Below are 26,599 nucleotides of genomic sequence, written 5' to 3' on the forward strand. Positions count from 1 at the left end.
GGATTCAGTAATATTCCTTGTGTGAGTATATGTGTGCGTGTGTGTTTATTCCACATCTTCTTTATTCATCTGTTAATGCACACTTAACCTGCTTCCATAATTTGGCTGTTGTAAATAGGACTGCAATAAACACTGGCGTGCATATAACTTTTCGAATTAGTATTTTCACATTCTTTGGGAAAATACCCAGTATTAAAATAACTGGATGTTATACTAACTGTATTTTTAATTTTTGAAGAACTTCCATACTGTTTTCCATAGTCTGGCTGCACCAATTTGCATTCCCACCATCAATGCACTAGGTTTCCTTTTCCACCACATCCTCACCAACACTTGTTATTATTAGTGTGTTTTTCATTTTACCCATTCTTACAGATATAAGGTGATATCTCACTGTAGTTATGATTTGAATTTCCCTGATGAGGAGTGATGTTGAACATTTTTTCATGTGTCTGTTGGCCATGTGGATGTCTTCTTCAGAGATCCATCTGTTCATGTATTCTGCCCATTTTTAAATTAGGCTATTCTTATTCTTATTACTATTATTTTGGTGTTGAGCTTAGTAAGCTCTTTATATATTTTGGATACTAACCCTTTATTGGATATGCCATTTGGAAATATCTTCTCCCACTTAGTAGGTTGTCTTTTAGTTTTGTTGATTGTTTCTTTCCTGTAAATTACAGAAGATTTATTTTAATGTAGTCCTAATAGCTTATATTTGCTTTTGTTTCCATTGCCTGAGGAGACATATCAAAAAAAATGTGTGCTATGGCCAACATCAGAGAAATTTACTGCTTGTACTCTCTTCTAGGATTTTGATGGTTTCACTTAGGTTTTTAATCCATTTTGAATTTATCTTTGTGTGTTGTGTAAACAGTAGTCTAGTTTTCCCAAAACTATTTGTTAAAGAGATTATATTGTTTACATTGCACATTCTTTCCTCCTTTCTTGAAGATTAATTAACCATATAATCATGGGTTTATTTCTGGGCTATTTTGTTCCATCAGTCTTATGTGTCAGTTTTTCTGCTAGGACCATCCCGTTTTGATTACTAAAACCCTATAATATACTTTGATACCTGGGATTGTGATATCTCCAGTTTTGTTCTTTTTCAAGATTCCTTTGGGTATTTCAGGACTTGTGTGATTCCATACAAATTTTAGGATTATCTGTTCCAGTTCTGTGAAAAATGCTGTTGATATTTTGATAGGGATTGTGTTAAAGCTTTAGATTGTTTTCAGTGGTATGGACATTTTAACAATGTTGGTTCTTCCAATCCATGAGCATAAAATATATTTCCATTTATTTGTGTCATTTTCAATTTCTTTCATCAATGTTTTATAACTTTCAGAGTTCAGATCTCTCACCTCCTTGGTTATGTTTGCCCCTAGGTTTTTAATTATTGTTGGTACAATTATAAATGTGATTATCTTCTGGCCACTTTATTATTAGTGTATAGAAATGCAGAGGATTTCCATATACTAATTTTGTAGCCTGTAACCTTACTAAATTCATTTATCAGTTCTAGTAGGGTTTTTTTTTGTTTGTTTTTTGGGGGGGTTTGTTTGTTTTGGGGGGAGTCTTTAGGGTTTTCTATATATAGTATCAAGTTATCTGAAAATAGTGAAAGGTTTACCTCTTCCATACAACTTGGATGCCTTTTTCTTTCTTTTTTCTTATCTGATTGCTGTGGCTAGGACTTCTAGTACTAGGTTGAATACAAGTGGTAAGAGTAGTTATCCTTGTCTTGTTCCTAACCTTAAAGGAAAAGCTCTCAGTTTTTCACCATTAAGTATGCTATTAGCTGTGGGTTTTTCATGTATGGCCTTTATTCTGCTGAGATATATTCCCTCTAATCCTACTTTTTGAGGACTTTTATCATAAATGGGTGTTGTACTTTATCAAATGCTTTTTCTGAATCTACTAAAATGATCATGTTTTTATCCTTTCCCTTGTTTATCTGATGTATCATGTTCATTAATTTGTGAATGTTGAACCACCTTGCAATACCAGGAATAAATCCCACGAGATCATGGTGAATTATATTTTAACCTATTGGTGGATTTGGTTTTCTATATTTTTTGAGGATTTTTGCAGATACGTTCATCAGAAATATTAGCCTGTAGTTCTCTTTTTTTGTATTCTCTTTATCTGGGCTTGGTATCAAGGTAATGCTGGCCTACCATAATAAATTTGGAAGCTTTCTTTCCTCTTCTATTTTTTGAAATAGTTTGAGGAGAATAGGTAGTAACTCTTCTTTACATTTGCTCTAATTCACCTATGAAGCCATCTGGTCCTGGATACTTGTGTTTTGGGAGTTTTTTTTTTTTTAATTGATTCCATAACATTGCTGCTAATGGCTTTGTTCAAATTTTCGACTTCTTTCTTATTCAGTTTTTGGAGTTTATATGTTTCTAGGAATTTATCTCTTTCTTTTAGGTTGTCCAATTTGTTGACATATTTTTTTTATAATATTCTTTACACTCCTTTGTATTTCTGTGGTATTTGGTTATTTCTGCTCCTTCATTTCTGGTCTTGTTTATTTGAGTCTTCTCTCTCTCTCTCTCTATGAGTCTGGCTAGATATTTATCAATTTTGTTGATTTTTTCAAAAAATCAGCTCCTGGTTCCAGTGATCTGTTCTGTTGTTGTGTTTTGTTTTGATTGGTTTGGTTTGGTTTGTATTTTGTCTATTTCTGTTCTAATCTTTATTATTTATTTCCTTCCTTCTACTGTATTTGAGTTTTGTTTGTTCTTTTTCTAGCTCCTTTAGGTGTAAGGTTAGGTTGTTTATTTGAGAAATTTTTGCTTCTTGAGGTAGGCCCATATTGTTATAAACTTCTTAGAATAGCCTCCGCTGCATCCAAAAGATTTTGGACCATTGTGTTTTTATTTTCAATTGTGTCCATGTAGTTTTTTATTTTCTCTTTGATTTTTTGGTTGATCCATTCATTGTTTAGTGGCATGTTATTGAACCTCATGTATTTGTGTTCTTTCCAGACTTTTTCATCTGGTTGATTTCTAGTTTCATAACATTGTGATTGGAAAAGATACATGGTATGACTTCAATTTTTTTGAACTTGTTGAGACATGTTTTGTAGACTAATATGTGATCTATTCTGGAGAATGTTCCAATCATGCTTAAAAAGAACATGTATTCTGCTGTTTTAGGATGGAATGTTCTCACTAGATCTGTTAGATCCATCTGTTAGACCTGATGATCTATCAGTCATTCAAAGCCACTGTTTCCTTGTTGATTTTCTGTTTGGATAATTTATCCATTGATGTAAGTGGTATGTGAATGTCCCCTACTATTATCATATTACTATCGATTATTTCCTTTATGTTTGTTATTAGATGCTTTATGTATTTGGGTGTTTCATGTTGGGTGCATAAATATTTATAATTGTTAAATTGTTGGATTCTTTATTTTATGATTATATAGTGTCCTTTGTGTCTTGTTACAGTCTTTATTTTAAAGTCAATATTTTTATAATAGTTTATGAGTTCTCACATGATTTGCCCAAAGTGCCTCACATTTGTGATGCCCCTCATCTTGTGCAACTCTAATCCTCTCCCATTTAGCTCCAACCACAATGATCTCCTGGAATTTCCTCAAATGTGCCATGTATTCTCTGCCTCAGAGCCTTTGCACTTACGATATCCTCTCTGGCTGGTATTCCCTTTCCGCAGAATCATATGACTCATTCCCTTAAAAAGCTTTAGGTCTGTGCTTAAAGGTCACATTATCAGGGGCACCTGGGTGGCTCAGTTGGTTAAATGTCCAACTTCAGCTCAGGTCACATCTCATGGCTTGTGAGTTCAAGCCCCGCATCGGGTTCTGTGCTAATAGCTCAGAGCTTGGAGCCTGCTTTGGATTCTGTGTTTCCCTCTCTCTCTACCCCTCCCCCACTCATGCTCTGTCTCTCTCTGTCTCTCAAAAAAAAGTCACATTATCAGATAAATATTAGGGGCCATTCTATATAAAATTGTGATACCTAAATCTATCTGGCACTTTCCATTTCTCCTAAACTATTTATTAAATTTATTGCACATATCACATCCTGACATTATATTAGTAACCATCAAAAGACGGTTTTGGATTTTGAGTACCACATAGTCCAATAAAAGTGAAACCATAAGTCTTCAATGAGTATTTGTTAAATAATAAATAAATGTCACTATTCTCCTAAAACTCATCCTGGCTTGCAGGGTAAAGTGGGGAGTAATGCTGAGGATAAATTAATCAGTTTTATTATTGCCAGTCTCCAGGATTCTGTATGATCAGAATCCTGACTATTGCCCTTATTCTCTTTCTTCCAGTTTCTTAATGGTATTCTCCACAAGTGGTTTCTTAATATTACTCAAATTTGTCTAGCTTGTTCCCTCCTTAGGTACTTTGCATTAACCAGTTCTTCTGTGTAGAAAGCCCTTTCCTCAGATGTCCCTAAGCTGCCTTCTTCAGCTCATTGAAGTTTCTACTAAAATGCCGCCTATCACCTCTATGAATCCTAATAGAGGAATTAATTAATTCCTGTATTCATCACCTTCTAACCCACAGCATTCCTCCCTGCCTGGCATTATACTACATATGTTATACACCTGGATTTCCTTCTCATCTAATATCTGATGAACAGCAGAATGCCTACTTCATAGGGTTGTTCTGGGAACTGAATAATATGCTGTATTATTAATATAAAGCACCTAGTCTAGTACCTAGCCAAGTAATAAGCATTAATTAAATGATAATAGTAACACTCAAACAGCATTAACAACGTATAAGTCAGGGGCGCCTGGGTGGCTTAGTCGGTTAAGCGTCCGACTTTCGCTTAGGTCATGATCTCGTGGTTTGTGGGTTCGGGCCCCGAGTCGGGCTCTGTGCTGACTGCCAGCTCAGAGCCTGGAGCCTGTTTCAGTCTGTGACTCCCTCTCTCTCTGACCCTCCCCTGCTCATGCTGTCTCTGTCTCTCTCTCTCTGTCTCTCTCTCTCTCTCTCCTAGAAATAAATAAAACACTAAAAAAAAAAAAAACAACAACAACAATGTACAAGTCATTTTCCTAAAGTTTTGTCCATTTAAGTTTTATAAAAATTCTATCACAGAGGTGACTGTGTGGCTCAGTTGATTAAGCGTCCCACTTTGGCTCAGGTCATGATCTCACAGCTTGTGAGTTTAAGCCCTGTGTTGGGCTCTGTGCTCTGTGCTGACAGCTCAGTGCCTGGAGCCTCCTTCAGATTCTGTCTCTCTCTCTGTGCCCCTCCGCCACTCGTGCTCTGTCTTTGTCTCTGTCTCTCTCAAAACGAAATAAACTTTAAAAAACCCCTATCATGTTTATATTATTCACATTTAAGACATGAAGAAATTAGGACAGATTAACCTGCTCCAAATCTCAATTAATAAATGGCAGCACTAGGAATTGAAATCAGGTAACCTCATTCCAGAATCCATGCTTTTTAAACATGCTCTAATGGCTTTCAATAATAGTTGACTCTTCATTATTAGTATTATTATTAATACTATTACTAGCATCATCATTATGCATTTTAGACAGAATCTCATTTGTTTTTTATGTACACTGCTTTGAGAAAAAATTGATCAGTGTATTCATAAATGTGCAAATTTAAGAATTAATAACAATGAGGACAGAGTTTCTTTTGTCAGAGTTCACTATAATCATCACTGTACTTTACCTATTGTTATTATTATTAAGTAGTTATTAATACCTATCATCCATAGAATGAACAATCAGTAACCAGACCAGTTATTAACAATGCTATCTCTAGTACCTGGCATAGGGTTAGTATAGAAAAAGTTATCATAAATATTTATTGAAAAAATTAATGCACAAATAGTTTATAATGGTAAAATCATCTCTAAGTTAGTTGATAATATTTCAAACATCTTTACTTAGTTTATTCTCTTCATAATTCACAGAGCAGTTTTTTCATTGTGCTATTTTAATATGGTAAAATTAAATTCAGTCACAATTACAATTCTTTAATAAATAAAAGAGGATAGAGTTACAGTTGATTTGGCTTTTTATGGTCTAGAATGGCTAGGGATCAAATGTTTTCTTTGTTAATTTATTATATACATTTAGTAAAAAACTTTTCCAAATTCTCATTTTGAACAAAATTACTTGGGATAAAATCTGCTCTTTCCAGATCATACTTAATTGAGTATCACTTGAGTTCATTCCTAAAGGCTACCCCAAACTTAAGTTTTCTCTCCTCTGCCCATTTTAATCACCCCTAAAATTTTACATAAGCTTCCATCTTGCTTTCTTAATTATGATTAATTATTATAAATAATTATATTATATTATAATAAGCATATTATAAATATGCTTTCTTAGTTAATAATTCAATCATTCATTTTCACTAGGTTCATGTACTCTTAAAGCATTTTTCATTTAAACTTCACAAAATGGAAAGATTAATAAAACCAAAAAATCTCTCTCAGAGAAGTTAATCCCAGGGTTACGTGAGTGATAAATAGCTGCACATAGAGTTACACAACTAGATTTCTGGAAACAAATTTCAGTGCTCCATCTGCTATGTGACAGGCAAGTGTACTAAGTCTTAGCACTAAAGGAAAAATAAGGTACATGTCTTAAGCAGAGTGACAAGAAAACTAAGGCTCATAAATTAAGCTTTAATCCTTCTTTGTCTTCTAGTTTCATTTTGATTACTCATCTCACAGCTTTCTTAATCCCTGGAAAATATTACCAGAGCCATCCTCAAATACTCCCAACTATTCCTGAAAATATCTCTACACTTTAGTATCAATGTTCAAAAATAGGCTGATGGAGATTCCTGAAACTCTTATTCTTTATCATCAAATGTATGATTTGCTTGTTTGATATCTCAGTGAATCCATACTTTTTACACCTGGATGATGGCTCAAATCTTCGTTTCACATGTGCTTTTCATATAACACATATATCTAGAATCTAAGTACGCTAAAGGAAATTCAGACTGTAGCTTTAAGCATGACCACAATTACCAGTGATAATAATGAGCTATTTCTAAGAGGAAGGCTAACTCAAATGGGATTTTCTAAGAGGAAATAATGGTGACCTTTCAGTGCATATAAATTTTAAGTACTCCTATGGACAAGAGTTTACCATTAGACATAGTGTTGATTCTGTCATTAAAATGAACTCAGAGGGAAATGGTTGACATTGGTGACATGCTTTTTAGTAGAAAGTAATACTGAGAAACTGGTCATAAGTTCTTGGTAATTCCAAGATTTCCTTCACTGATGTTCTGAATGATGACTATTCCAAGGACTGAGAGAAAGGAATATATCACAGAAAGAGGTGAGAGGAAGAGCTGCAACTTAGGCAAATGCAGAGTGGACTTTAACCTCAGTGATCCAGTAAGAATAAAATCACACTGTATTTTAAAAATAGAATGAAATGTATAGCAAAGAGCTACAAAAAGTTAGGTATATTATGTGATTTTTATAATTAAAATTTTTTTAAATATTTATTCATCTCTGAGAGACAGAAAAAGAGAGCATGAGCAGGGGAAGGGCAGAGAACAAGGGAGGCACAGAATCTGAAGCAAGCTCCAGGCTGTCAGCCTAGAACCTGACAGAGGGCTCAAACTCATAAAGATTGAGATCATGACCTGAGCCAAAATCGGACACTTAACTGAGCCACCCAGGTACCCTTATTCTGGTATTTTTAAAAACGAAACACAAATGTAGCTGAATAGAAGTCACCCATTCTTAGATAGAGACCACAAACTTGGTACAACCACAAAATAAAATAATGTCTGAGCAAATAAATACACTTGCTTACTTGCTTCATTTAAACAATGATGGAAATTCGAATGGTCTAAATTAAATCCCAATTAGAAGTCAGAAAGACATGAAAAAAATTGAAATTTAATAAGTCATACAGAGAGGCCCACTTAATCATAATGAAATTATAGGAATAACTGTAAAATATTATACAAAAATTATGATCACTCACCTTTTTTAGATACAGAAAGGTAAGTAGAAAATGAACTAGTTTACTTGTTGAGTAAAAGAATTAGAGTATTAGGGGATTTTATAAATTCTTATTATATAACAATTTTACAGATGAACATCTTTATTTCAGAAATGAATTAAATTGTATTATAGCCTACATGTGTAATCAGTACCTCAGAATGGAATTTTAAAGGTAGAATCAGGAGAAGCTTCAATTTACAAGCTTATATAATATGTAGGGAAGCTGGCTTTATCAGTCAGAGTCTAATCAGGAGAAAAAAAACACACCAATAATTTGAGTGTAAGAAAAAGCTGATGTAAAGAATTATTAACTAATAAAAAAGCAGTTAACTACTAAAAGAGGTAAACGAGGAGTAATTCAGTGATACAGAAGTAGCGATGATGGAACACAGCTTTTGGCTATGGAGTTAAGGGAGAATGAACAAGGCAGGAATGTATAAATTTAGAAAACTCCCCTCTTATCCACCGCCAAGTCTAAGAGTCAGATGTCTTTGGAGAAGCTATGGCTACTTAGGAGGTCTGGTGGGGACAGAGGAACTTCCTAGAGCACACAGCCCCCAGAGGGTGTGTGTTACAGGCAGCTCTCTGATGTGGTCCCCCAGAGAACAGAAGATCTTACCTAAAGGTATAGGCTACAGCTAAACCATGGTTACTACCAGGTTCCCTGGGCACTAGTCTGCTAAGTACCTCATGAAAAAGAGCACTCTGAAAAATGGAAGCAAAGCCTCTGCTCTGGCTCTGTAGTATCGCTCCAATCTTTTAAACTGATAAAGTCTAACACCAAGTAAACTTGCAAAGGAGCGGTGGCTGTAGGGTCTACCCCTGGTAACACAAGAGACACCAAAGAAGGATTTGGAGAAGAGGTGCAATAAAATTAATAACAGGCTTTCTTGTTTTTCCACCATCCTTGGTTATAGAAACTGATACAGGTAAAATCGGTTCAAGGTCACATGTTAATGCTTAGAGTTACACATGATCATTTCTTGGTTCTTATTTCTAAATTGGGTTACCTACTGTATCATTGTGACTTTCAGCTATTCGCTAAGAAATCATATAGGTAGCATTATTCATTAACGTTTTTTAAAGCATAAAGTACACAAACTTTAAGTGCACAATTCAACATATTTCTTACAAATACATACACTCTTGCAACCATCACCCAAGAAGAGATAAAGTCTACTACTAGCATTCTGGAAGGCTCAGTAGTAATCATTTACATTTTAATGATTTTAATGTTCCCTAAAAGTCTTTACTCGATTTCTTACATGTTTAGTATAACACATAGGAAATACAAGGAAAAAATAATGCATTCTTTTTAGTGCAGACTAAGCATGTCAGAAGCTACTTTTAATTTAAGATGAATTTAATTTTGTCTCTTTACATTTCTTAAGATATCAAGGTGCTCTATAGAAATTATTACAGTATTCTTTTTCTCTAAGTTAACAATAATTAGCAAATCATTTCTCATTATTCCAGAGGAAAAGGGAATGAAATGCAAATAACACAATAGCCTCAAATATCCTCCTGTTCATTTGTACAGGAATAAAGATCAAAATCGAGTTTCTGAGAATATACCCTTTTCCATACCCTTAATGTGAGAAAATTCTACATGTATGCAAACCAAACAAATGAAAACAATGAAACAATAGCAAAAACCTTGCACCAATTATGTTACTAAAGAAATAATTTAAATAAAAAGTATATATTGTTTAAAACTCATAGCATTTAACGTATCAACAAATATGGAATGTATTTTTATTTTATTATTTTATTGCAAGTATTGAAAGGAAAGTAACATTAAGTAGGAAAGGAAGGCTTTTTTCTTATATTTTGGGGCAACATTAGGATTTTAGAACTGTTCAAACTTCTCAGTTAAATAAAGTTGACTAATTAATGAGTATCAGCTTAGTAACCCAAGAGGCTCAGGAAATTTGATATTATAAGTTTTCTTACTCTTGTGTACTTCTAGATTTCTAAAAATCTCTTTTAATATTTTACATTCTTATCACAAAATATTTAAAATTTGACTACCATATCAAAGGTTGACACTTTCAACTACTAATTTACTTTTTTTCCTAAGAGCTTTCCATCACAAGTCAAAAATCTTTGAACTTATGATTAGACTTCATAGCCTGAATGTGGTGAGTGTTTTTCCAGAAGGTTTTCATATTTTTTTAATGCCTGCTTCCACTGGATTTGGTTCAAAATTTTCTAATAGGAAGCATACTTTAAACAGCCTTGATTCAATGTATTTAATATATTATTTTACTTTATTGCTCTTCCTTAACTGAGAGCACTTAACATCAACATATTGTTAAAAGTTTTATATTTGGTAATATTTTGTTGGTTCTTTGCTTCCTGTTATAATGGGCTTTTAAAGATTAAGCGAATTTGCAGATTTCCCAAACAAACACATCTGTACAGGACAGTGTGATATTAGAAGGCTTCTGAAATTAAGTAATACAATGTAAATGCTTTCTGCATTACCCATTTGCTGCAAAGAAAATAAAGAAGATCGCCAATGGCTTTATTTTAAGGAGAAAACTACTATTTTGAAATAAAATACAAAGATTACTACATGATCGTATTTTATTCCTAAGTCATGTTCAATTTGGGAGTATCCTCTTGCATTTATACAGAAGGAAATGATGTCAGGCACTGACCTATTATTTTCAAAGACAAAGGTTATCACACACAAAATAAATAATTTTTCTTATTTATATGTTCCCTTCAAATTGTTTCAATGAATTAACATTCTTTATTTCATTTCATTTTTTACACATGTTTAATGTACCTAACAAAAATAATGCTGCATTTAAAATTTTGTGTCTTAAGCATAATGCTAATCTCTCTTGCTCCTATTTCCTCATCCTTGCTTGGGAAGGATATTTGGTCACCATCCTCCTACACACATTGCTCAGTTATTCACCCTGAACTCAGGTCTCTTCTTGCCATCTCCCAACTATTTTTTATTATTATTCCAGGTTTCTTTCTCTTCCTTCCTTCCTCCCCACCCACTCAGCCCAATCACCCACTGAAATCCTAGTTCTACTCTTGAGTAGGCTTTCAAAATTAGCACTCTCCCTCATTTCCCTTCAGAAATACGTTTGTGTGCCTTCTTCCTCCTTACAGAGCATTTGCTCACCTTAGCTCTACAACCATTCTCCAACCCCTACTCAGTTCTACAGAGTTTTAGACTGTTTCCTGTTCTTCCATTTCCCTCTCCATAACAAAACATTCTTTGTAAAGTTCAGCCAATAATCCCAAAAAGCAAATTCAGTGAGCCAGTGTGGTAAGAGGGCTTTGTATTAAATAAGAAACTTTACAAAACTATGTTAATACTGAAATGCATTATGGTTAGTGCCTAGATGATTGCATTTTCATTTGTAATGTGGAATTACTGCCAAGAACTTGAACCAGTCTTACTACCCAGGATTCCATGCTGTTTCAGAGCTCTTCTGAATGACCACTGATAATTGTGACTTGAAGTCTGATACTGTGTTCAAGAGCCACTAGACTCTACGAAGCATGTCATAATAAGAAAAATGTCAGACAGTATATTAAAAAGTAATGCTACAGCCATCACTTTCTCAAGTGTTTTTTTTTACAAGTTAGATACACAAGGCATGAAAAAATATATCTCTAATAATTTCATTTAAAAAATGACTTCAGAACATGTTTCCATTTAAATTTCAGACTAAACTTTATCATTAATCTTATGTACTATAAAATAAACCATGTTATTAATTTATTCATTCATTCAATATTTACTGAATACCTGCTATGAGCCCAACACAGTTCAGCATAAATTATCAATAAAACCTTGATTTGCAACTTACCATGGGCCATGCGATGGAACCAGTAGTAGCCAAAATCAACTCCTAAGAAAGTTAAATACCAAGTCCATGGAGAATCCCAAGGCAAAATGATGAGCCTGTAGTTCTCCCAGATATAAATGTAAGTGGTCAGTTCAATGCTCCTGGAAAATAAACTGGAAAAATAAAATTTACAATGATTATACCAGTTTTAAATGTAAAATTATAAAACACTTTAGGTAACATTTAAAAATTAATGTATTCACATATAAAAATAAAATTCTTTTCTCCTTTTTTTCTCACTGTTCTATCATACCTTTTAAAAGGCTAAATTTCTTTGGTATCAAAATGTTTCACAAGATGTTTCCTATTGTTTCACAGTTATGGTGGATACCAGCTATTTGTACTCTGAATTCATGTAATTTAGGATGCCATGCCTTTTTTTTTCTTTTTTGGTCTCTTAAAATACTTTTATGAAACCTTACAACATAAAGATGACAAAACTACAACTTACTTTCTATGACTGTCATTTCCAAATCTTAATGAAGAGCACAAGAAGAGTGCTTTTTAAAGGAAGTATAAAAAGTATCAAGTGTAAAGGGGACTGAAAAAAATGCCTACTACCTTAAAATACATTAATTCCATAAAATCTGCCTTTAGATGAAAGTTGCTTCTGGCTAACTATTGTCTTTATTTCTCTTTATTCCCTTTTTCCTTTCTCTTTTGCACACAGACTACACACATACTTTTATGTTTTTAGATGTTGTACTTAGGATGACAAATTGAAATCTCATAGTATTTCAATAATTCTTGTAGTAATATAAACTACAACTCTAAAGATGTAAGGGAATAATCTTTCCCTAGAAATAACGTATAAAAACTTAGTTACCACAATGAGATGTCACATTATACCAGTCAGAGGGCTAGTATCAAAGACAAGAAATAATAGGTATTGCTGAGGATATACAGAAAGGGAAACCTCATGTATTCTTGGTGAGAATGTAAATTGGTGAAGCCATTATGAGAAACAGTATGGGGTTTGCTAAAAAAATTAAAAATAGAGATGCCATATGATCTAGTATGCCTACTGTTAGGTACTTAAAAAAGAAAATGAAAACACTAATCTGAAAAGATATATGTGCCCTTTGTTTATTACAGCATTTCTTTCAACACCTGAGATAAGGAAACAATCCAAGTGTCCATCAATAGGTGAAAGGATAAAGGATGTGGTGAATACATACAATGTGATATTACAATGTCATATGAGATCTTGTCATTTATGCCAATACAGACGACCTAGAGGGTACAATCCTTAGGGAAATAAATCCTACAGAGAAAGACAAATACTACATGATTTCATTTATATATGAAATCTAAAAAAAAAAATTAAAAAAGAAACAAAAACAAAAAAGATTCATAAATACAGAAAACAAGCTAGTGGTTCCCAGCAGTGGGGGGTGGGGGGAAGGGTGAAACTTCTAGTTATAAAATAAATAACTCATGGGGAAGAAACTACAGCATAGAGAATATAGTCAATAATATGATAAAAACTTTGTATTATGACAGATAGTAACGACACTCATCATGGTGAGCACTGCATAATGTACAGAAATGTAGAACCACTATGTTGTACAACTGAAACTAATATATCATTGTATGTCAGTGAGAGAGGTATTAAATTTTTTTAAAATCTAGTTAGAAGAAACAATTGTTTTTAAAACCTAGGCAATGGAATATGTTTTGCCACCTATGCTACCAAGCCTCTGTAATTCTTATCAAGAACTTTCCAAAACATACGTAATATACTTCAATTTCATTAAGTGTAGCATTTTCTCTTGAAATTGTCTGTCCTCAACTTTAAGTTTAGACTAAAGATAATCATTCCTTTATCACGTCTATAAATTTGGTTGAATTGACTTTTTCTATTCATTATTAATATGTAAAGTGAATTGATCTTTTTGTTTAATAAAGATTCACTTATAAACTAGGAACAAATGAAGAAACTGTTAAACATTCTAACTTTAAATTAAAGCTGAAGAAGTAGCTCAAATTAGTATAGTATTAAAATTGACCATTTTAATAGTATTTCCCTCTTTAGAGTGAGCATCTATGAATTAGCATGTAAATGAGTCTTTTGAAGATACAAGCCTTTAATTTTAATCTATGTTTGACTTTAATTATGATATCACTATAACTATGTTTTAATAACTTTAAAAATATCTCCTAGTTTGAATACATCAAATTATTAGTTAATTAGTTCTATTAGTAACATAGAACATTAGGTTCCTTCAAAATAGCATTAATATAAATAATGAATAGAAATACCAAATGTCTACCGTTTTTTTACAAACTTTTTTAAGGAAAGAGAGGGAGGGAGCAGACGGGAGAAAGGGAGATAGAAAATCCCAAGCAGAATCCATGCTGTCAGCTCAGAACAGGACACAGGGCTCAATCCCATAACCATGAGATCATGATCTGAGCCAAAATCAAGAGTTGGTCACTTAAGGGTCTCAGCTACCCATGAGCCCCCAAAGCCTACATTTTTGAAATGACTATACATTATCAGATCTTAAAAGCTATTTTTCAATTTGAGATTATTGTTAGTTCTTAAATTGTCCCCTGTATGTGAAGAGTACAGAGAAATCAAAGAATGTGGCAAATCACTCTAGATTGGTAGGTGGCATTTTTTTTTAATGTTTAAAAAGATTTTTTTTTCAAAGAGCACAACCAAGAGAGGGGCGCAGAAAGGGGGACAAAGGATTCCAAGGAGGCTCTGCCCTGACAGCAGTGAGCCAGATGTGAGGCTTGAACTCAGGAACCATGAGATCATGACTTGCAATCCACTGAATCACCCAGAAGCCCCAGTGGGTGGTAGTTTTCATAAGCCAAGAAACTTACATAGAAGGCTTGTCTTGGCCAGCCTTAATATCAGAAGATCTCTATTCCTGCCTGCTAGAATCTTAAAAGTTTATATAGAGGTCTTTCTTTTTTAATGTTTATTTATTTTTGAGAGAGAGAGAGGGAGAGAGTGAACCGAGGAGGGGCAGAAACAGGGGGATGGAGGACCTGAAGCTGGTTCTGTGCTAACAGCAGAGAGCCTAATGGGGGCTTGAACTCACTTATGGTGAGATCATGACCTGAGCCAAAGTTGGATGCTTAATCGACTGAGCCACCCAGGTGCCCCTACAGAGAGGTCTTAACAGGGTTCAGTCACATATTCAGTCCAAATGGTCTCAACACCTTAATCTTCAAAGGCTTCATCCTTAAAACAGCTGCTAGTATGATAATAGTATCAGATTATATATTCCAAGGACAGGGAGAAGGTAAGAAGACTCTGACTGCCTTAGTCTAGCTCAGGAGACATTCAGTGCAAAGATCCTCCCACTGACCTCCTCCAACAATTATATGGCTAGAAAGAGCAGTTTTTTTTCCCTGAGGGTGAGTTCTTGACCTAAAGAAACTCCCTATGCAGAACTCCTGTCACATCCAAGCCATATTCTGACTATTTCAGAATCCCAATCAAAAAAGCTCTGAGCCTGGTTGTAGGACTTGCATGGGCCTCTTTACTGGTTGGGTCCTTGAGAAAGCCAACCTATGTAGGTGTGCAGACTACTAGAGATGACAAAATAATCCAGAATGACTTTTTAAAGGTAGGTAGACAGAGCTGGGACACACATTCTAGGATGTTCACATTCAGTATTTGGCATCCATCATGAGATAGAATAGGCCATGGGCAAGGGGCTCTCACACTATTCTGAAACTCTGAGGAATCCAAAATCTCAAAATATAAAACTTTCCAATATAAAAAACTTCCAATTTTTTACCCAGGTTATTTATTATTTTTTATGACAAGTTATGCTCAAAGACCAATTATTTCAGGCAGGTTTACTGTGGGAATTATAATTTATAATAATATTTCACAAACCAGTGGCATAGAGGATCATACCTCTTAATACTCCAATAAAGAAATTAAAAGTCCAAACCAATAACAGATTAATTTCACTATTATTTTAGACAAATGAAGTCCAGATTTACTGAAGGTATGTGTTTCTATGGGTTGGTGATCAGAAGAGGTACCATGGTCACAAAGAGCTGATGTCTAGCTGTCAGCACAAGTTGAAAGCCCCTTGCTGCTAGAACACACTGCTGGCACAGCAAAGGCACCAGTGCTGGTGGGCAAGATGATTTCTTTCATGGGCTGCCACACAGTTCTCACTACTGCCAGCAAGGAGCAGCCTTGCCATGGCAGGAAGGAATGCCCCAGAGTCTAATGTGAACTATTTAGGTCAGCAAAGAGCAGCTTTGCCAATTTTCAAGTAGCTTGAACAGTTTTCTTTAAGTCCTCACAAAGTCTTATTTTTTTAAGCTTTAATTGTCCATTACATCATATGTTCCTATCAAAAGCATTCAGTAGCACATTATGATGGCATCGTCCTGACAAGGCTTCCTCCATGTAAGGAAATTCACTCCTTAGATCCAAACAACTTCACCTGAGCCATAAAGAAGTGGAGTTGAAATCATAACAAACTAATATACAACATTTATCAAGGTGGAGAATAGGACTCACTGAATCGTTCAATAAATTCAAGTTAAGAGACTACTAGGTGCCCGGTACAACAGGATTTGGGAGGACACATTGGTGAACAGGGCAGTCATAATAACCTGCCTCATCAATATTTCATCTGTCCAGAATCTTTTTTTTAAAGGTACTTTCTCCCTTGTCAGTGCCATGGACAACTGAAATAGACTTTAAAGATACTAAGACTTCAATACAAGAGAGAGGGTCCCTGAAAAACTTCCACTTGCAAAACAAAGAGAACCTGCCTACAATTGAAATACTTCTTTATTTCCTGTACAGGTGCCAGGTCTTGAGTAGACACCCAATTTATTACTCTGTCAACTTACTTATTAGGGTTGACACAAATCGAGCTGAAATATGCCTGACATACTACAGTCAAGACTTTTTTTTTTTTTTTTCACACTTTAGCAAGAAGGCAAACCTTTCCCAAAGCAGAGGCAAAGCAGGGAGAAGCTGTGGGAGTTAAATTCCCTGCTTTCTATCAGCAAGATGAATATGATCCTCTTCCATCATAGATGGGGAAAAACAGTGACGGAGTGCCCACAACTAAAAACAGTTCAGCAAAAGGGATACAGCTGGGAAATGATTATCAAGCTCTGGAAAGCCCTTGATTGCAGGAAATAGCACCTACATTTTCAAAAATGTTCCCACCAGACCTTGAATCATAAACCAAAGCTCCTTCCTCTTTTTCTTCCCAATTCCTCAGTCCTCTCCCAGGCCTGACCCCCAGAGTATGACTCTGCACTGTGGAATTCAAACCAACTCTCTAAACTCCATCCTGTGGGAAGAGACATATGTAATATGTATGAATGTAATGTGCTTACTTTATCAAGGGGAGATGAAATTTGAGGTAGCACAGGGGATTTGCATAACCAAATACTAGATGCCTTTTACCCAGTCAGTTTGAATGCAAGATAAAGTAAATGGTCTAAATAGAAGGAGGCATTAGAATCCTCTAATCAACAACCTGCATTTACAGGGGCTTTCCACCCGCTGTCTTTTTTCTTCACTATTTCTCCCCAAATAGTTATTTTCTCTTCCATCTGATGTATGACTTTAGTGAAAGAAAGGTAGTTAATTCTTTGAGTTTTATACATTTCTCTTAAAACTAGAAATGTGCCCTGTCAATGTTTAGTTACTGTAAAATCCAGCAAGTCACTGAATAAATTGCTATCCTGAGATTGATCCTGAATTTTTAAAAGAATGAAGGTAATTTAAAATGTTGAGATTTTTTAATCAACACATTGGAATAAATATTAACTAAGGATTGCAAATTACAAAGCTCTGCAATTCTCAAAGTGATCTCAGTTTGAATGTACCCATCATCAAAAGCAGAAAGGTAATGTGGGACATGTTGGTCACCCATCAGTATCTCAGGGCTAATTTAAGATATGCAAAAATTAAGATGAATGGACCCTAAAATTATCTCACTTTCAAGTACTCCCATGCTCTAATCATTACTCAAGCAAGTGAAATTTGATGTAATGTTCTTATTGTAAACTTAAAATCTCTAAGCGACCTTTAGAGTAAGTGAAAATTTGTACTCAGTCCTTACAGACATCTGCCAATTTATACTAGTTCATAACTTCCGTCAGAGCTGAGTATAAGGTATGACTTGGCCAGATAATGACAAATTGAAAAAAAAAAAAAAAGGTATTTTTGTGTCTAACAATCTTGTCTTACAAATCAGAAAATAAACTAATATTTGAATGAGATCATTCTGCATATTCTTACAAATTTCAGGAAGTTAGAAAGGAATATATTTAGACTACATATATTGATTTTTTCCAAGAAAATTTATTGTTTACTTATTTCAAAATCTCTTCAATCTAGTCCAGGACCTTTCCCTCTCTGCAAAGCTACTGCCACTTTTGCTCCATCTAGTGGAATATTGATTTTTGCTCAGTATTAACAGAAAACCCAATACAACCTCTGCCTCTTAAAGACAGATAAAATTTGTACTGCTATCTCTTACTGTGAAGTGACATTACATTTATGAAGTGATTGCTTCATCTCATTTCGCAACAAATGACAAATAACAAAGACAAAGTCTATTTGTAAAGTTTGAGGTAAAAGTTAAGAGGAAATGAGGCATTTTCTCTAGCAAGTCTAATTAACAAAGCAACACATTTTAAAAATGTATTTTCTTCACCTGAAGTGGTTTTAAAAATTTTTCAAAGTTAATAAAAATATATTAATATTAATAACAAAATAGAACTATTAACATTACATATATGCATGATTTCTTATTCTGGACAATGAGTAACTGTTTATTAAAGTCCTTATCCAAAATGACAGGCACTTATTTGTTAGAAGTCTGATGTCGCCAAAGGCAATATTGCCTCTGATACTACAGTCTAATATAAAAACCCAGTACACAATTTTCCTTTATTCTCCAATCCCAGTCCAAGGAGTCAAAGTATTTTAAAGAAGTTTAATTTCCTCCTCTTTAATTTTTTTTTTTTTAATGAATTGAAACTTTCTTGTCAGGAATGGAAAATTCCATGGCAGTCATGGCCAGTAAAACTGTGCATATGTATGGCTGAATACTGCGGAGCTAGCTCCATAGTAAAAATTGGCAATGACCCATATGTATTAAAAGTGGAGTGTCCCCAACTTATTTGAAAATTTACCTACTTAAATTATCCTTCAACCTATTGCAATTTGATTTATAATCTGCTGTTTCAACAGACTAAATGAACCCATTAAAAACAAACATACTGTAGATATTTATATCGGGAATAAAATTTCTCTGGGGAGGATGCAATTTATGGAAGCAGAAACATTGAAAGGAAGTAACAAATTGAGGTCCTGGTTTTCTAATGAAGAATTGGAAATTGAGTTCTGCTCAAATAAGCAGGAAAAAAAAAGAGATGTGATTATTTTTCACTCATTAGCATTTAGGTCAGTAGCAGGATATTTCACAAGTTTTAGATAGCTTTTAAGGTAGATATAGTAAGCATTTTGTTAGGTTTAATTTTTATAGTCACATATGCAAGTAATTGATCGAAAGGCAGATTATCTACATACACTACCCTGCGTTTAACTATGATAAATACAAATATCTGTCTATAATTTCAGAAATAGATTCTAAAGAGGAAGAGTCTGCCTACTGGATTCCAGAAGAGCAAAACAGATGCAAGTCTGCCCAGAATCTGGTTCTTAGGACAGATGGACTTTTATTACACGTCATGGTGTGTCTGACAGGCTTATAAACAAGATATAATCTTGCCTATGAATAATATTTTCCCTTACATAAGTATTTGAAAGACACAACATGTATCTTTTCTATCAATATGCTAAGTAGGCTACTAATTTTCAAGACAGTTTGAATTTTATGTAACAATGAAACTGACATCCTCAAACAAATGTTGTCTTTCCTCAAAGTCTGCATACAGCATTTCCATTACATGAATGGCAAAGTGGAAAAACATGTTCATGGTTTCACTTTGATTTCCACAACCTCTTTTGTCAGTGGCCACATGCCTACTTGGAATTATTATCCAAAGTGTAATTGCTCAGAAGCAGATTAACAAATGGTATACTACCATTTTTCTCACAATCAGGTATTTTAAGGATGTGGCAAGCCCCTGTTGCTGGTGTAGAAAATGAAATTAGTCCCTTGGAGAGGATATAATCAATGCTGTGTTAATCTAACCCTCAGCTGTTAATGATTTGCACAAGGATTCCCCTTGATGCTGAAATATTGTTTTAAGAGTTTCTGTTAAATCCCCCTTCCTGTCTTTTGCCGAAAGGGGATTGAGTGGAATGGAACCTGTGGATCAGCTTTTCTTCTCTACGTGTGTGTGTGTGTGTGTGTCATTGTGTGTCTTTGTGTGTATGTGTGTGTTTAATAGGAACAAAATAAATGAAATTATTTTTACATTGCTTTTTCAAATAATTTGCTTTGCAGAATGTTATAAGTAAAAGGTTATGAAAGATAAATTCCTTGAAAAACTTACAAAATTATCCATATTTTATAATTTAGAATTGCTGTTCAAACATACAGAAACAACAACAACAATAAACAATTTGCTGTTCCCCTTCAAAATACAACTATGGAAAAATATGCCCCCCCATTCAAGTTCACAGCATTTTACCTTTCTTTCAAAGGGCACCAGGGTGAATAGCCTGTGTAATCTTAAGGAGGGCTGTGGGTAGTGGGTTTGAAGGAAAAGACATGCATGTTCCATCCTTAAAGGACTGCTTTGTTTTGGTCTTTCTTGCTCTCCCTCTCCCTTTCTTTCCCTCTCTCATCTTCTCTCTTTCTTTCTCTCCCTCTCTCTCCTCCCCATCATGCCTTGGGGATTTTTAGAATATATATATTCTAATATATAAAAGTAAAATATATGAAAAAGTAAAAGTAATGCTGAATGAATTACTGAATGAATGCTGTATGAATGCTTCAGCATTCATACAGTTTGATGTCTTCCTGAGTTGTTAATAAATTCATTTCAACTCAACAAAATATGTGAACCCCAAATGTACTTCAGGGTACCTCTCAGTTACCAAGTTATTCTTAAAGCTCATCAGTTGTTGAATTTCCATGAACATGTACACTTAACTTCTTCAGCATGAACTACAGTAAACAACCGGGTAGTTTTCAATAACCAGATCTACATGTCCTTCAAGTATGCTGAATGTACTTCTTGTTCAGTTTTGTTCAAGGGAGACATGAGATAGAAGAAATTATGTATAATGGTAAATTCTTATTTAGCATATTCTGGGAATCAACTACAAAGAACTTGAGATATTATCCTCTGACAGCAGTGTGCAAACATGAGTAGTTTTTCAGAGTCATTATTATGATGATTATGATGATGATTATTATTTTATACCCATTAGCCTACTTTTCCATAGTAACACTTATGAAAGAAATTTTACTTTTAGGTTCCCTGTTATCTAAACAATTTTTGCAGGGGCGCCTGGGTGGGTCAGTTGGTTAAGCGTCCAACATCAGCTCAGGTCATGATCTCACGGTTTGTGGGTTCAAGCCCCACATCGGGCTCTGTGCTGACAGCCAGCTCAAAGCCTGGAGCCTGTTTCAGATTCTGGGGTTCCCTCTCTCTCTGACCCTCCCCTGCTTATGCTCACATTCTCTTGCTCTCTCTCAGAAACAAATAAAACATTAAAAAAAATTTAAACTATAAAAAATAAACAATTTTTGCAATTATATGAAATCATTCTACCTTTTCTTGAGTATCTTTACATTTTCATTTTTAAAAGTCCACCTTGGGGGGCACCTAGGTGGCTCAGTTGTTAAGCGCCTAACTCTCGGTCAGGATCTCAGGGTTTTGTGAGTTCAGGTCTTGTGTTTAGCGCTGTGCTGACAGTGAGGAGTCTGCTTGGGATTCTCTCTCTTCCCCTCTCTCTGCCCCTCCTATACTCTCTTTCTCTCCCTCCCTTTATTTCTCTCTCTTTCTCTCAAAATAAATAAATAAACTTTAAAACAATCTACCTTGGTTCCCACTGGGAAGCTCATAGAAACACTCCAATGCAATGAGCACTGATCAGAAGTAACGCTCTTAAAACAGTAAAAGCAGCAAAAGGTGGGAAGTATGAATGAGAGCATCCATCAGTAATGCAAAGCACAGAGTTTTAAGGGAATCTTCCCTCACCCTCTGACCCTTTGGTAAATCCTTATGCACTGAAGAGCCCCCATGTTTTGGTTTCTCCTCTACCTACATTAAAATTTATTCTTTCTAAAAAGTAATAAGTCATTTACTATTTACTGTTTGGTGCCTTCATCATCGAAATTTATTATCAAGAAACACTATAAGATTATTAAATTAAGGGGTGTCTGAATGGGTCAGTCAGTTAATAGTCTGACTCTTGATTTTCACTTATATCAGGGTCTCATGGTTCGTGAGATCAAGCCCCACAAGGGGGTTACGTGCTGTCAGGGCAGAGCCTGCTTAGGATTCTCTCTCTCCTTCTCTTTCTGCCCCTCCCCTGCTTGCATGTACATGTTCACTCTCTCTATCAAAATAAATTAACAAGCTTTAAAAAATATATTAAATTTATAAAAATCTACCATGACTCTGGTATCCCAGGCATAGGAGTTAAAATTATGAAGAAAGATCCCCCTTGTTCTCAAGGTGCAAGCAAGTTATCAGGAAGAACTAGGAAAAAAACAGGCAGGCATAATGCCATGTGACAATTCTAATCTGGGGTATGCACAAAATTGTGTGAGGCCATAGTGAAGTGGTGTCGAAAGTAGGCTTAGAAAAAAGGGAAGATTTGCTGAACAGTGTGACTCTTCAGGAGAAGTCTATGCTTAGACTTAAGAAAAGAATTAGAGTTAGCCACATGAATGACTTTCCAAGCATAGGGAAGCATGTGTGACATCTGGGTAATGACAAGTGGTGGGGTATGGAAAGACCAAATATTGCAAACGGGGAAGGAGAATGAAGAAAGCAAAAGCAAGTGTAGATAAAGGCTTCAATATATCAGGAAAAAAAAAAAAAAAAACATTCAGACATTATCCTTAGGCAATATGGAAACTATGAAGAATTTTCACCAGATCTGTATTATGGAAATGTTTGGCTGAAAATGAGGTAGCACTAGTAACAGGAACAGAGACCACTTAGGAAACCATGTAGTAATACAAAGCTTTGTGCAACCTTTACTAGGAAGTGTCTGTACCCCAGATTGCTATAGCATGTAAATTTGCCTGAGGCAAAATTATTTTTCCAGCAGAGAAGTAGACCATAACTCAGGACTGAGACTAGGTTAAACACTTACTTTGGGCACGAAATTTAAAGGGGAGGGGGGACAATAAACTCAGTAATCAAGATAAATAATATTTAGAACAATATTTTTAAAGCTGAACATAAAAACAAATCTAAGGTGAACAAAATATCAAAAATTTAAATAAAGATAGTAACTGAATTCTTTGGGGATATATGTGATAACAGACTAATTCCCATACAATGGGTTCCTTTTCCATCTTATTTAGAGAATTTCAGTTTATTCACTCTGCATCACCAACCCACTAACTCACCTTGGAAGCCGAGAAAGAATGCCGGCTGATATTGATGTTAATGCATCATCCAAACGACCTGGTGGCTTCCCTTTGAGAATCCAGCTGACAACCAGTTCAAGAAGCATTAAGGAAATGAAAAATGGAGTTGCCTGGAAAGGAAATGGCACAAAAAAGATGCTATTGTGCTCGGTATGAAATTTTTCCACATTTCCTGATTAGTCATTCTAGAAGTAGGAAGCCCAGAGTGACATCCCATAGCAGGAGAAGGTATATGCCTATCCTAGAGGATCATTTCTTCCCAATAGGCAAAGAAATCTGATTATTTTGGACATATACTAAACAGGTGCTCAAAATCTATCATCCAGTTTGAAAATGAAATATAAGCATAGATGTAGCTATGATAATTCTGCCAAGAAAATACTAAGATTAGGAGGGATGGGTTTCAAGTTAGATCTAAAAGAATACATTTTAAAGTAAGTACAATGGGGACGCCTAGGTGGCTTAGTCTGCTAAGCGTCCGACTTCAGCTCAGGTCATGATCTCATGGTTCATGGGTTTGAGCCCCGCGTCGGGCTCTGTGCTGACACCCAGCTCAGAGCCTAGAGCCTATTTCAGATTCTGTGTCTCCCTCTCTCTCTGATCCTCCTCTGCTCATGCTCTCTCTCTCACTCGCTCAGAAATAAATAAAAAACATTTTTTAAAAAAAGTTTAAAATAAGTACAATAATCAGAATTCTATTATCTACACGACTAAGATGGGCCTTCTTTAGAAGATTTCACTTAGGATGCACATATTGCTAGTTTTTTATATCGGAATTACAGGAATGACAAAATTGAAACTATAAGAAAAAAGAATTTTCTTCTGAGTATTTCAGAGAATTTGATCACTTAAAGCATGTATTTAAAATACCATTCAAGTCTTATTCATTCTGATTACTTTTTGTGTTACGATAGATATTTTTTAGGGTTCACCATGGATAACAAATATTGAATTAAGCTTGATGTTATAATAAAAAAAAATGATCTATGAAGATGTGAATATCACATTTTTCTTCTTAAAAACTCAGGAGTAATATCAAACCTGAAAAAGTTATGAGTTTCACTCAGTTGGAAGCTGATCATGAATTCTGAAGTTTCTAAACTGAACTCCCAAGAACATATTCTCTGATGTCATTTTTTTCCCCTTATTTCTGGTCTGAACTAGTAAGTGTTATAGGAACAACTTTGACAGGGTGGGGAACTTAGGTATTCAAGTTCTAATTCTGGATATTTCCACTTCCAATCATAGCCAGGAACCAGAAGTAAAAAGTGCCTCTGAACACTTCAGAATTTCAAAGAAAACTTGGTTCAAGTTCAAACTTAGGAAGTCAGAGTTGGACTCGGTCAGCTCTATATCCATTCTGCAGAACTACTCTACCAAATTAAAGAGGAAATAGTTTCCTGGGAGGTGGTTTGCCCTTTAAAACCAAAATTGTTACAAAGTTTACTGATGTCATATAACCATTGGACTCTGAGCTTCTGACAGCTAAATTTGTAACACCACTGTGTCCAGGAAAACTTCATAAAGTTTTATCTTATTCTGCAGAGACATACCCAAGGAGAGGAGGTTAATAGGAGAAAATGGCTATAGGTATTGTTATAGGAAATTCAGTTCAAGTAGAAATTCTAATTTTGCTCCGTGCCTTTATGAAACTGAGTTATTTTTTATTAGATTTAACAATCTGAAGAATGAAAGTGAACAAAACCCCAGGATGTGCTGAACTTACTTCTTATTAAGAAAAAAGCCACAGTAGCCTCTTACCAGAGAGTCTCACCTGTTTTACATAATCAGGCACCTCTTCCAGGGTTTGGAATGACGTTTCATTGGGCTTCATCATGTAAAACATCATGCGAATTCCCTGGGAAACTGAAACATCCTGTTGGGCTTCTGGGTTCATGTCTGCCCTTGTTTGATTCCCAGCTGGAGAATATTTGTGATGCAGTGGTTGAAGCCAGAGGCTGAACAAAGAGGATGATCTGTGCTGCACAGAACAAGCCCTTTGTCAGAGAACAACTAGAAACAAAGCTCCGTGGAGAACACAGCCAACAGCAGATTCTGGGTAGGGAGACAGGAAAACACAGGGATCCGGAAGGAGTTCAGAGTTCACTGGGTGCAGGACATGTGAGGAAACGAAAGGCGAGGAATCAGGCCCAAATCTAAGATAAACAGGAGTTTGACAGTAGGTGGAATAACTAAACATTAAAAACTGAAAAGGAGACAAACAAACCAAACAAAGACATGATAAGGGCTTAGAAATGGGAAGAAAAAAATGCTAATAGGTCAAAGTTCACACTGAAAAAGTGGGTGGTGATTCAAGATTCAAATCATAAAAGAAAAATTCTTTTTTTTTTTAAATTCACATTGTTGTCTCTCCACAGAGTCCTATTTCCTGAAAGGACAGGGTGCTCTAATCTCAGTAAGACCAAGTTTCAAAGTCAATAAGCACTGAATATATCACACCAGCTATTGCCTATATATTTCTGGATTTGTATGCTATTAACTTCTGAATGTTTGCAGACCAATTTAGCAGCATTTGGCTTATTACATGATTCCTCCCCCTCCCCCTCCCCGCCACCATTTAACAGAATCTTGACTAATCACATCCATATTCTTCTGAGCACTTGCGAGTATTCTCTTACTGGAGAAGCTGACAAGATGTCTCTGTAAGACCTTTTCTGTGTTATGCAGGAGGAGCATAAATTGATTATGCCTTTTAAGGAGATGAGAGAGCACCTTGCTGATTGCATCACCAGTGGATGAGTGGAGGTTTCCTGAATAACTTCAGCCCTTTACCTAGAATGGCAGTGATCACTCATTAGCTACCAATTCATCTTTTAAAAATGTTTTTGTAGATTTTATTAAATTATCTATGCATGATTCTCTTAGGAAAAAATAGAAACTATAGGTAAACAATAAATAAATTACTACCCAGAGACACCATTAACCTTTTGGTGTATGTATAGTCAATCCTGCTGCTTTGTGATACACATGTTGCTAAAAATCAGTAAGATATGCAAAGATGTCCAATAAAAACTGTGAGGCTTATGAGGAAAATAGGATTAGGGTGCAATACTCGAAAACTCTGTAATGATCCATAAGGAAAAGAAAAAAGAAGATCGGCCCCTGGTAAAAACGGCAGTACTTTTACACATTCATGTTACATGGTTAGGAAATGGACAAAT

At 35.0% G+C, this 26,599-nt stretch overlaps 1 protein-coding gene across 2 annotated transcripts in view; it reads right to left on the reverse strand.

Moving 5' to 3' along the window:
- The window catches only part of AGMO (alkylglycerol monooxygenase), a 340,233-nt gene extending 314,121 nt beyond the window's left edge, over positions 1-26,112 (reverse strand). Inside the window, exons 1-4 of one of the 2 annotated variants that reach the window (XM_039217441.1) lie at positions 26,057-26,112; positions 25,192-25,393; positions 23,397-23,527; positions 11,839-11,990 (exon numbers count right to left, since the gene is read on the reverse strand). In XM_039217441.1, the coding sequence (XP_039073372.1) occupies positions 11,839-11,990; positions 23,397-23,527; positions 25,192-25,314 (406 nt within the window). In that variant the 5' untranslated portion in view covers positions 25,315-25,393; positions 26,057-26,112. Of the gene's footprint in view, positions 1-11,838; positions 11,991-23,396; positions 23,528-25,191; positions 25,471-26,056 lie in introns of those variants that run through there. The other variant, XM_039217442.1, reaches the window with a different exon arrangement.
- Between the last annotated feature and the right edge of the window lie 487 nt (positions 26,113-26,599).

This window comes from Hyaena hyaena, unplaced genomic scaffold (genome assembly GCF_003009895.1).
Source record: "Hyaena hyaena isolate Hyena2069 unplaced genomic scaffold, ASM300989v1 scaffold_690, whole genome shotgun sequence".
NCBI classification, from domain to species: domain Eukaryota; kingdom Metazoa; phylum Chordata; class Mammalia; order Carnivora; family Hyaenidae; genus Hyaena; species Hyaena hyaena.